The sequence below is a fragment of the Molossus molossus genome, unplaced genomic scaffold (assembly GCF_014108415.1).
Source record: "Molossus molossus isolate mMolMol1 unplaced genomic scaffold, mMolMol1.p scaffold_m16_p_8, whole genome shotgun sequence".
In the NCBI taxonomy this organism is placed as follows: domain Eukaryota; kingdom Metazoa; phylum Chordata; class Mammalia; order Chiroptera; family Molossidae; genus Molossus; species Molossus molossus.
This window is the reverse complement of record NW_023425402.1, coordinates 96,845,116-96,857,833: the sequence shown is the minus strand read 5'-3', so window position 1 is coordinate 96,857,833 and position 12,718 is coordinate 96,845,116. Positions and strand designations below refer to the sequence as shown.

Genomic DNA, 12,718 nt, shown 5'->3' with positions numbered 1-12,718 from the left:
ATGTTTTTACAATCTATACAAGTTAACTTGGAAGTAGAAAGAACAAAATATGTAGCTGTGGTTGATCAATTACAGAATCAGTTTAGTACACAATTTTATGGGTCGATGGCATTAGACCTCCACTATACTGATTAATAATGGGAAATTATTTCTGAGAATACATCCAGGAGAGGATACAGTGACTTTAAACCTTTATCTCAAATAATTCACTGGTCCTTGAGTCACCTGACCTAATATCAGGAAGCAATAAAACCATACCAGGTACAACTATTCAGAACAGAACTGTGTTCCAAATAAACAGTGATTTGGTCTGAAGGTAAAGTTATACAATAACTTTTTAAATGATGCAATAATAAATATCGTGATTTCTATTAAAAAATTTATGAAATTCTATAATGAGACAGAAAAACACACAAATTATACTTACAATCCATAGGAAGAATTGACTGACAGGCTGGTTATTTGTTGTGGTGGTTCTCCACCCACCCATACCAACTGAATAACTAGTTCTGTCTGATAACCTGGTGACTGTTTAAGTGGTGAATTTTTAACTCTGTAATAAAGGAAAACATGTTAACTTTTATATCTGATTAGCCTATGTAATTACAGAATCATGCATTAATAACTACACAAAACAACTGTTTATGAAATTATACTAGATACTTTAAAAAGTAAAAACCAGAATTCTATCCTCTAGAAGTATTTAATCTAACATGTACATGAGTAAAAAAAAAAAAAAAGAAAAGAAAATTCTATGTAAGTCTGACATATACAGTGGGGCAAGCCGCAAGGGTGGGCGGAGAAAACGAGAAGGGGCAGGACGGGGAGGGAGGGAGGGAGGGAAGAAGGGCAGGGCGGGCTGGGGAGAAGGAGCAGCAGCAGCCCAGGCATAAAGAAATAAAAAATGCAAGTTGAAAAGCAGACTTAAAACTTTAAAACACGGTTTAACTAAATAAAAACTGGCCAAGAACATAAGTTAAAGAATGAGTTTTTGTTTTCAAGTGAGATATTTACTTTTGTGTGTGAGCATTAATGGAACCAGAAACCTCTCGGTGCATAGGACAATGCCAAACCAACTGAGCCACACTAGCCACGGCAAAGTGAGAACATTTTTGATTACACAGATGCTTTCTCCAATAATTGCTCTTTTAAAACATATGCAAAGCATGGTCACTTCAACAATTTTGAGGATTCTGACTTAGAGTGACACTGTATGAAAGAAGAGCAGTAGGAAGACAACACTGAACCGCCTGATGTCAGACTCATAGGCTTGAATTTTTAAAATCATTTGGTTGGTACTTCTAGAGAAGAAGACCATGACACCTGACCTGTTACTGCAATATTTGCTGGACTCACTCTGGAAAAAAAAAAGGGTGAGTACTGTCCAAATTCCAGGGTAAATGTGAATCACTAAGGGTACTTCTAATATTGAATTACTCACTTCTGCCTATGCAAAGTCTGCAAGGCAGTACACTCAGAACTGTACAACGGCTGAGGCAGTGGTTCTGATTTTTCCCAGGGAAATACCCATTATTCAGCTGCAGCTGTCCATCTCAACACAGAAATAAAGACTGACTAGCATTTTATCTCCACCATCGATAGCCTCTGTCGACATAAGCATAAGCCAAAGAATCTAAGTGTACTATTTTCTCCTTGTACGAATTAGGTTAGGTTCAAAAAGTGTCCACCTTCCCTCTGGCTTATTTAACATGTGTATTAGAACAGATTCTCAAGAGTAGTAATAGCTATTTCAGGGATAATATTTGAAGTACATTTATTGGGTTGTATGGGTGGCAACCACTCGATGTGTCCCTTTCATGTCGATGTTTCTCTCTTTCTCTCTCCCTCCCACTCTATCTGAACAAAATATCAAAAAATGTCCTCGGGTGAGGATTAAAAAAAAAAAAAATTAGAAACCAGATCAAGAAATTACAGAATATGTATAACTTAAAAAATACAAAATGGGGAGTGGGTAGGTGTTATGTTTTATGTCTATAATGATTACATGCAAGTTATCATTTTAATGTTTTGATATATGTAAATCAATTTGTTCACTTTTTAAAAACAAGGGGTTAAATTTTTATAAAAAGTACCTTAATTTGTACAAATGTATTTTAAATATCAAAATAATGTTTGGAGACTTTGCAGTTTCAAATCAATTGTCTGTTTTGACAAATGCCCTGCAAAAGCACAATTAAAATACTTAAGTAAAAACATAAAACTTTATTGGTAAAAGTTTTAAACCAAATGGCTGTTTTCAAAATGTTTATTCCAAAAAATACCCCCAATTAGGTACAAAGGTACTTTGTAAAAACAAAACAAAGTCAGTATTAGTTACTGTAACAGCAACTTGGTTATATGTCTGACTTTTAAAAACTGGCTTAAAACAATGTGAAGTTAGTAACTGTATTTACCTAAAGATTACTAAAAGGAAAAAAATGAAGTATAACTCAAATTGTCTGTGACAAAAAAGGTCACTAATGAATATGCATTCTACACAAAAATCTCAAAAATGTTACCAAAACAAACCTAAAAAAATTGTACTTTATGTGCTTCTAAAAATTAAATTTAACAAAAAGCTGGTGTGGTTTAGTTGGTTGAAGCACTGTCCTGTGCACTGAAGGTTCATGGGTTTGATTGCAGGTAAGGCACATGCCTGGGTTGCAGGTTCGGTCCCCAATTGGGGCACACGCAACCAATTGATGTTTTTCTCTCTCTAAAATCGGTAAAACATATTCTCAGGTAGTGATTAAAAAAAAAAAAAAGGTGGAGAAATAAACATCAAAATCAGTAAAAAAGGCATTAATGGAAATTTTACAAATTTAAGTTTAAATTAAAGTAATACTGAACATGTAATAAAAGGGAAGAATATAGAATTCTGTATTTTCAAGTCCTATTCTAGGTAAACATGTGCAAGAACTACAGCATAAAGGAGCTGTGAGTATATGTACGGGGGTGGGGGGAGAAGGGAGGAAAGATATTTGAGACCTTTCTGAGCATGTAGTTGCTTAAATTTAGGGCTTACAGTTTTTCAATCAGATGACAGTTTCTCATCCTTGGCACCACTGGCATTCTGAACTGGATAACTTTTTTGCTCTAGGGCACTACCCTGTGCACTGCAGGGTCTTTAGCCTCACCCCTGGCCTCCATGCACTAAATGCCAGTAGCATACCAATTCCCCCTGGTGTGACAATAGTATCTCCAGACACTGCCCAGTATATTGCCAAATGTTTCCCAAGGAGCATAATCATCCCCATTTGAGAACTATTGGCATAGAATAAACAATCTCAAATTTAGGTAACATATAAAGATTTTTTTAAATTTTATTTTAAAAATAATTGTGATATAAAAAAATCTGTCTTATCTTTGTGGTGAATGCATTTTTGATTACACAGACATTCTCCACAGCAACTGTTGAAAAATATTCATCTAAAGCAAAACAGTACAAAGCCTAGTTCTTTAACAAATGCAAATTTCTCTCTTACCACTCTCCTTGCTTAGAATCCACTACAGCCTGGCTTTTGCCCCCTACTCTTATAATTGAATCTCTTTGACATTTTCCATATCCACTTTTTAGTCATTATCCTGTCTTCTCTGTAAATGTAATACTTTTAATCACACTTTTCATAAAATTGTTCAATAATTTAAACTCTTTCCTCATTGTTTTATTTCTCTGAAATATTTAAGGCCCATACCCTTTGACAAATTTTACCATTAATATAAGTTAAACAGAAAAAAGGAAAACTTTGTTGGCAAGAGAAGATTCAGAAAAAGACAAGGAAATCATTACAAAACAACTGAATTTGGAATGACTGAATAAACAGAATTTGCAGAATGGTAGAAAGCAGTTGAAACATACATTTCAGCTACATATAAATTCAGACTAAAAAAATCAAGATTAAGCTACAGATACAAGAGGAAAGAACTACAGTTAGTCCACTGTTTGAAAATAAAATCTTACTACTTTAAGGATAAAATCATGGAATACAATCATATTCCTCTTAATGTCACAGAAAAATAAGTTGGATCAAAGAAAGTAAAGCATAGGCAGAGCTGTACTTATGCCATTTTACTTCATGACAGAAAAATGTTACCACTGCTTTACTACTGCATACAATTTATCTAAATTAAAAGATAATTTCTAAAATATGTGGTTTTTTTTAATAACTTACTTTAAACAAGGGACATTATCTCGAAGGCCATCAGAGGAGCTGCTGCTGGTGGAAGGGTGAGACTGAGGAGGGATGGGCTGAGGACTGGGAGCCCCCACTGGTGTCGGCAGAGGTGGTGCCTGCTCACCCTCCGGGGATTCCACATCATTGATCTCATACAACAATCGAACTTCAAGCATCTGTCGTTAAAGAAAGATAGCTTACTTACTCCGGATAAATATGGTTCATTCTTTACAGTTTACACACAGATGTACACTCTAGTGGAAAGAACATTTTTAAAAGATAAAGATTAGCAAGATTTCTAAAGATAAGGATTTAGCAAAAAAAAAAAAATTGTTTCTGACTCAGCTTTTAAAAAATGTGTCTGTATGCAAGTATACACATACACACACACACGATGAATTTAGAATTTATAGCAATCTGTTAATACCAAATTAGAGTATGCTCATACTTTGATTAGCTTTCTTCAAATGAAACAATGTATAAGAATTTAAATGTTTCAGTAAGAAGGTATGCATAAAAATATACTATTTTTCAAAATAAAAGGATGATGGTCATATAAATACTGAGGTGCTTTTAAAAATTCTAGACAAAACTGACTGCAAATAATCTGCTAAATAATATTTAAAAATTTTAAAACGTAAGACATCTGACATTGAAAATAACCACGAGACCATTACCGGGATGACTTCTACAATAACTTCTTGTTTGCTGAATCTGTAAATAATGACATGAGCTGAAACACCGGCTATGCATAGCATTCTACTTTCGGGACACCAGGAGATGATCTGAATGGCATACGGATCTTCATCTACAATGTCTGTGTTTGGCTTGTCATCTTTATTTCTTGACTTTTCAAATACTTTAGCTGTCTTTAGTTTATATAATACTTGTAGAGTTACTAGATAAAAGATAATATATGTTAAATAATAAAATATAAAAAGGACAAATATAAGGTAATAGTCAGCTATACTATGTAAGAAAATAGCCTATATTTATTAGAACCATATTTTTATTCCTAGATCTATAGTTCTCTGTTATACATGTTATACAATTTAGATAATGCATTCACTGTACTCATTGACCAAAAAAAAAGTGTATTCATTTTTTTAAAAAATCACTATCATGATGAATTTAGATAACCTGAAAAAAATGAGTTACAAATATTTTGTATAAAAAAGAATATAATTAAAATAATATAGAACATTTTGCTTCCTATAATGATTTTCTAATATTTTCTCTACAAAAGATAAGGTTATCTAACACTTCTACAGGATGAAACATAACATATCCTAAGTTAACTGGATTCTGAGTGCTTGCTATGTATGCTTTGTAAACATTAGCCATTCAAAGCATTGTTTCCTTTTTTGCCATTTTATAACCACCATAAATATCTAAAGAGAACACAAATTTTGTGGTATAAGTTTAGAATCAGGCATTAAAATTATTCTATAACCCTCGCCGGTTTGGCTCAGCAGTTAGAGCACCTGCCCGTGGACCAAAGAGTCACAGGTTTGATTCTGGAGAAGGGCACGTGCCTCGGTTTCAGTTCGATCGTGGCCCTGGTTGGGGTCATGTGGGAGGCAACCAATCGATGTGTCTCTCTCACATTGATGTTTCTCTCTCTCTCTCGCCCTCCCTCCCACTCTATCTGAAAATCAGTAGAAAAATATCCTTGGGTGAGGAATTACAAAAAAATATTATTCTACAAATTTTTGTTGATTTAAAACATATGCCTGCTTCTCCTATCTCTTGAGTTAGGAAGAGGTGGTTTGAAGAAATTTTGAAGAATCTGAGTACTTCTGTTAAGAAGTAGTAATTAATATCTTGAAGAATATCTTTATTAAAAATCTTAAACTTCAAAGGAGGGGGCGAGGGGAGGGATGAAATAAGTCAAAGAACTTATATGCATGTGTGCGTAACCAATGGACACAGACAACAGTGCTTGTGGGGTGGGCGTGGGGGCAGGATAGGGAGTTGGGTGTCTTGGGGAAAAAAGGAGAAACATCTGTAATAAAAATAAATAAATTAATTTAAAAAATAAATAAATAAAAATCTTAAACTCAAGTACTTGATAGGTATTACATTTATAGCCTCAAAATTTCAAATTAAATGCTGGTTATGCAATTATTACAATACAGGTTGTTTAAAAGCAATATACAACGTATAACATACAATGTTAATATAACTTATAACATTATTCAAAATACTTACTTGCAGAAGCATCCCAGAACTTAATAGACCCATCAGCATGCCTATGAGAAGCAAATGAGTTAAGAATGTAATGAAAAAAATTACACTTTTACTTTCTTTAAAGTATATTGTTATTTAAAAAGATAGTCAGCAAAATTAGGAAAAAGATAAAAGGGTAAATTGACAGGTTACAGAAAATAACTATTTTCTTTTTATGTTAAAGCATAAGCAGAAGCACTACCTGCTCAACTAATTAATACTTATGTAGTCTGAATTATATTTAGCTATTATTGATTTATTTAGTGAAATAGACTTTTACTTACCCTGTAATAATTATTTCTGGGTAACTTTGAGCACCCAAGCCCCAATTACCTCCATTGATGGGCCATTCCTGAAAGAAAAGATTATTGTATAAAGCAACTTCCAAGCATACCATACATCTTCATATATATCTACGACAACAGTAAACATACTTTGCTTTCAATAAAGATTTTCTATATATTTTAATTGGAAAGGATTCAGTGTTGTTAAACACTTCAAGGTGATAAGTATAAAATACTGATATATTAATATTAAATACTAAAACTCATGTTAAATACCTTTTTGCTGTAACCTTGACGTTTCTGTCTAGCTCCAACAGAATAAAGTGCAGGAATAAGGTCCACAGGACAATCAGCAAAATATTCACAACATGTAACAGGGGATTCATGTATACTCAAAGGGTAGGGATTTTCAAATATAGGATATCTTTAACAACAGGAAAAGAAAAATATTTATTAATTTAACAAATTATTACTTATGATTAATATAACAATGAAAACTTAAAAAATGCGTATAGCTTTGGAATGGAAAAAAATTTTAGTTTGAATAATTTAAAGTAAACATCCTCTGAAGGTCCACATAACATATTATTTGAATTTATACTTCAATTATTAGGACAGGATGTTCTTGTCTATAGAATTTTAGAAATTACATATTTCTATCAGATTTAATAGATTTAATTTATGTATATATGTAAAAAAGTCTTGAATAATGACAGCTGCTCAATGAGAATGGTAAGCAGAAAAGCTGTAGTTGGTACTACATATCATACATGAACACCACACACTGGACTAAGTGATTTATATCCTATTTATTCTTGTACCAAACTTATGATGTGGCATCTGACTGAAGAATAAAGACTTAGAGAGAGTAATGTGTCAAAGGCAAGCCAACTGGCAAGAAGTGGCAGCATTTAAACTGCTCTTAACTATTAAGCCATAGGTTCTCAAAGTTGGTTCTCATTCTTATATTAGTAAAGCTAATTCAAATATTCAATTCTCCTCTTTTCCCTCCATCAGTGTAATATCCAGTGCAATAATAATCTAGAAATGTTCTCTTATTTTAGTGATAATCTAAATAAATTCTATGTTGAATGTTTTCTAGATATAAAATTTTATTAAATAAAGCAAAAAATGCTATGAAAAATCATAAAATTAAAGCAAAATCCTAACTAAAATACAATGATATTTCTTTTCTGGTTTTAAAAGCTTGGGAATGAGAATGATTATTTACAAATTTGCAGAAAACCAGAAACAGGCCAAAAAAAGTCTAAATTAGATGTATCGATCAGTCTACTGATGAGAATTAAAAAGAAAAATTTCAGAAAAGTCCTTTCTAGACTTCAAAATGAATCCAACTGTCATTACTCTCTCCTCAACCATACATTAAAAAACAGAAGACAGTCCAGCCAGTGTTGCTCAGTGGACTGAGCGTCATCCCACCCAGTTCGATTCCCGGTCAAGGCACATGCCCAGGTTGTAGGCACACACCCTGGTATGGGGTGTGCAAGAGGCAGCTAATCGAAGTTTCTCTTTCACACTGATGTTTCTATCTCTCTCACTCCCTTCCCCTCTCTCTAAAAAAATTAATAAAAACATATTAAAATATAAAACAAAAACAGAAGACTAAACTCAATCAAACCAACAAATGCATTTCAAAAATGGCAGGCAACTTTTATCTCTTTATAAACAAACTATATAATCCTTAGCTCAATAATTCTATTATTACTATACATTTAACTGGTACATTTGCTAAATAAAATGCCTACTCACAGGTTACTTGCTCAGTATTTTCTTTAATAAATATATCTCAGTACAGACCACATGTGAAAATCTCACTATTTAAAAACTTACCTAAGTAAAAAAATAAAATCATATTAAGAAAACGTTATTCTAGGACTGTCATTTAGAAATAATGTTTTTAAATTCCTTTATTCCACAATGGTATTATTACTTTCAAAAATGAAAAATAAAACAATTAATTGATTATTACAGGTAGCATGTAACTAAATTGATGTGAATATAGGAATGCCTTTAAATAAAAGAAATAATATACTTCACTTATATTTTAGGGTTTCCCAATCTCAGTACTATTCACATTTCAGATAATTCATTATTGTGGGGACCTGTCCTGTGCACTGTGAATGTTTAGAAGCACCCCTGTCCTCTACCACTAGATGGCAGTAGTAACCCCTACCCTCAATATAAAGTCTAAGCAGACTGCCAAATATCCTCTGGGGGACAAAATTGTCCCCAACTGAGAAATAATGAATGGGTAAACTCAATTAAAACCATATTTAATTATTATCTCTCAAGAGACACAAATAGACAGTATAATTTTCTTCTATTCAAAGAGCTTGTAACTAAACATAGCAGTATCTATGTTAGAAAAAGCAGAATATGGCAAATAACCACAAAAAGTCACAAAGGAGCTATGGTGAGAATTTACAAATTAGATATGGTATATCTGGTTAAGAGAAAAGAGCAAAAAATTAAAAGAAAAATTAGCCTGACTTTGAAATTTATATGGATTTTTGATGCAGTGAAAGAGTGAAGTGTTCTAGCCGCTGGAAACTATATAAAGAACATGGAAGTGCGATATTTATTTTACACCCAGTTCAGTTTTCTAGGGAATAAGGTACCTACAGGAAGACAGTAAAGTAAAATCAGATTGGAAAGGTACTCTGAATTCCAGCTTTGTAGAGTAGCAGGCTGAGAAGGTATTTTTAAATTTAAAAGCAAAACAAAACAGTGGTTTAAAGAGAAGAGTAACAAGATTAGTGCTGCACATAAAATTAATCTGACAATGACATTCATGACGCACCACAACGCGGAGTGAACATGGCTGGAGAACAAGAGCTTATCTGTAAGTGAACTGTGAGATGGAATCACTTTTGGACAGGGTGACTCTACCTGAACAAGTATTAGATTGAATCATAAGAAATTTCAGAAATTCAACAAATTTCGACTTAAAAAATGAAAACTCTTTATGATCAACATACTAGAAAAATTTTGTAGGTAATTAGAAATGTGCATCTGGAACTCTAAAAAGAGGTTAAGGTTATAGATACATATGTAGCATTTTCAAAGAAATGCATGCTGTAAAGAATATTTTTCACTGTATACAAATATAATTGCTCGCCAAATTTAATTTCTTACCCATTTTGTGCAAGGTCTATCAGTACTAAATCCTTTTCTAGAAGAACCACCACAGCATATGGTTCCTGAAAATCTGGAATAGAAAAACAATGCATAAATAATAGTTCTAAATATGCAAGAAGATAGCAAATTATATAATAAATATTTTTGTTTGGTTTTCATTTTGCTCCATTTTTTCCTAGTATTTAACATTCCAATCTTGTACTTAATTTAAGGATAGTATTTTCTAAATGAAATAAATCTATATCATAACTCATACAAAACTATTTCAGTTTTGTAATGGGAAGACAAGATGCTCACAGTAACATCTATGGTATTGCAAATTACAAAGCAGGACATGGCCAACAAACTCAAAATTTAAATCTGAATATCCATGAGAACTCTCATTACTGGATATCTTAGGAACCCAATGGAGTACTATTATAATATTATAATCCTTATCTTGAACATTTTATATGTGCCAGCTAACTATAAAATGCATTACATCTTTACATTTCAATTAGCTTCACAGAAAAAAAAAAGATCCAGCTTTAAATTCCTCTTGAAGTTTATGTAAGTTGTGATGGTTAATTTTATGTCAATTGTCTTCACTGTGGTGCTCAGTTGTTTGGTCAAATACCAATCTAGACGTTACAGTGCAGGTATTTTATTTAGATGTGATTAATATTAAATCAGTAGACTGGGGAAAGCAGATTATCCTATATAATGTGGGTGGACCTCATCCAGTTAGTTAAAGGCCTGAAGGACAAATATAGGTTTTAAAAAAAAGCAATTCTGCCTCAAGACAGCGGAGTTAAAACTCAAGATTGCAACCTCAACTCTTTCCTGAATTTTTAGGCTGCAGGCTTGAAGTATAAATTTTAGACTTATCAGCTTCCACAATAACATGAATAAATTCCTTACATTCTCCCTATCTGTATTTAGATCTATCTCTAATGGTTGTGTTTTTCTGGAGAAACTTGACTAGTACACTAGTATTTTACAGAATATTAAAATATTTCTTCATTGATTTTAGACAGAGAGATACTGGGGGGGGGAGGGGCAGGGAGGGAGAGGGAGGAGAGAGAGGGAGAGAGAGGGAGAGAGAGGGAGAGAGACATCTACTTGTTGTTCTACCTATTTATGCATTCATTGGTTAATTCTTGTATGTGCCCTGACCTGGGATCGAACCTGCAACCTTAGCTCTATCCAAATGAGCTACCCAGCCAGGGCTAAAATGTTTCATAATGTGTCTAGTTTTGTTCATCCTACAAAGGCATTTACTACTAATATGTAATATGAAACAGATAAAGCTTCTTAAATAAAATTAACTTCTGAAATAAAATTTGCAAAGTTATGAAGATAGCATCTCCTCCCAGAAGAATGAACACAATACAAATAAGGAAACTACTAAGACAACATATAGGTCCTTGTTCTGAATATAGATATCTATATAGAATGAGCTTTAAAAATGCAAAACTTACCATTTGGGTATGGTGTTTCACAAAGAGTTAGAAAATCAACAATGGAATAGTCCATTTCTAGCACAGCAGTACTTTTCCCATGCATAACTGTTAAGCAAGGTCTTCTTCCTACAGTATCATATGACAAACCTCCTGATAAAATAATAAAAGGTTCCCTGGAAATAAAATACATAGTTAGGATTACAAATAGCATGGTGGAGACTAATTATTTTCTTGCTATATCATAATATTTAACAAAATAATCAAACCTTAAATTTTAATATTTTTATGCATCATTTAATTGAATATTTGCATGTGGGTTTTTAAACTGCACTAGGTAAGACCCAGGTGAATTCCTGAAAATTAACCGATAATAGGAAGAAACGTTGTCCACATTTGACTCTCAAAGTTTCTTTTGGTTCTTAAAATATTTTCCACTATCTTCTTTATACAGTACAGTTGTCAAAATTTTTTCTCTAGATTTCTGCTGCTAAGTCTCTTGAATGAACTTCCTTTGCTTCCGATCCTAATAGCCAGACCTTCCCAGAGAGAATGTTAATGCCCTAAAGCATCTATCATACATAATGAATTAACTTATCACTGATGCATCAAGAATGTAATAGCTAAATCACCCTTGAGAAAATAGTCACCCAATCATTTCTGCAGGGCTTAATTCTCTCCTGGAACCTTGGCTGGTTTGCTCTCAATTCCCAGTTCCCATGCACATCACTTAACGGCCAGCTTTCCACTTCCAATTAGCCCACAGCTCTGTCTCCCTACTACTCATCATTAAATTTTATGATTTTTTAGACCCACTTTTTAAAACTGCATATCTAAATATGCAAAACAGAAAAAAAACTGTCTTTTCATGTTTTGGTCTGGGTGCATTTCTTTATCCTTGACTTGCCTATTCATGTTTATTGTCCATGTCTTAGGAAAAGGATTAGCAATGTTTTTCTAATTGTTTTGTAAGAGGCCTTTGCATTGTACGGAAATTAGCTCTTGATCTGCCTCATGTGTTTTCATTTGTTGGTGGGAAGTTACTTATAGTACATTATACAGATGACATAAAATGTTCTGTACACGATTGTCTTAAATCTCTTAATTTATAATTTTTAGGTAGTTTCTTAATGCTTCCTCTATGACCAGTGTGTCTGTCTGCTTCCTCTTCACATATAGTCCAAGCAGTAGGTAATAATATGTAATAACTAGTTCTGGAACTAATGTGCCTGCATTTCTAATCTGAACTCTGGTTTTACTTTCTGCGCGATCTTGGACAAGGTACTTAACTTCTCCGTGCCTACCTTCTGCATCTATAAAATGGAGACAGAGTGATAAGTACCCTCAGACAATTACTGAATTAATTAATATATGCAAAGCAGTGGGATTGATGCCTAGCCCACAGTACACCCTCAGTAAGAGTTACCTATTA

At 33.1% G+C, this 12,718-nt stretch overlaps 1 protein-coding gene across 5 annotated transcripts in view; it reads right to left on the bottom strand.

The window, feature by feature from the left end:
* The window catches only part of STXBP5 (syntaxin binding protein 5), a 162,812-nt gene that overhangs the window by 53,473 nt on the left and 96,621 nt on the right, over positions 1 to 12,718 (bottom strand). For all 5 annotated transcript variants that reach the window (XM_036248364.1, XM_036248365.1, XM_036248366.1 and 2 more), the window contains exons 10-17: positions 11,308 to 11,462; positions 9,845 to 9,917; positions 6,965 to 7,112; positions 6,689 to 6,756; positions 6,387 to 6,427; positions 4,853 to 5,073; positions 4,173 to 4,351; positions 428 to 553 (exon numbers count right to left, since the gene is read on the bottom strand). In XM_036248364.1, coding sequence (XP_036104257.1) covers positions 428 to 553; positions 4,173 to 4,351; positions 4,853 to 5,073; positions 6,387 to 6,427; positions 6,689 to 6,756; positions 6,965 to 7,112; positions 9,845 to 9,917; positions 11,308 to 11,462 — 1,011 coding nt within the window. The remainder of the gene's footprint in view (positions 1 to 427; positions 554 to 4,172; positions 4,352 to 4,852; positions 5,074 to 6,386; positions 6,428 to 6,688; positions 6,757 to 6,964; positions 7,113 to 9,844; positions 9,918 to 11,307; positions 11,463 to 12,718) is intronic.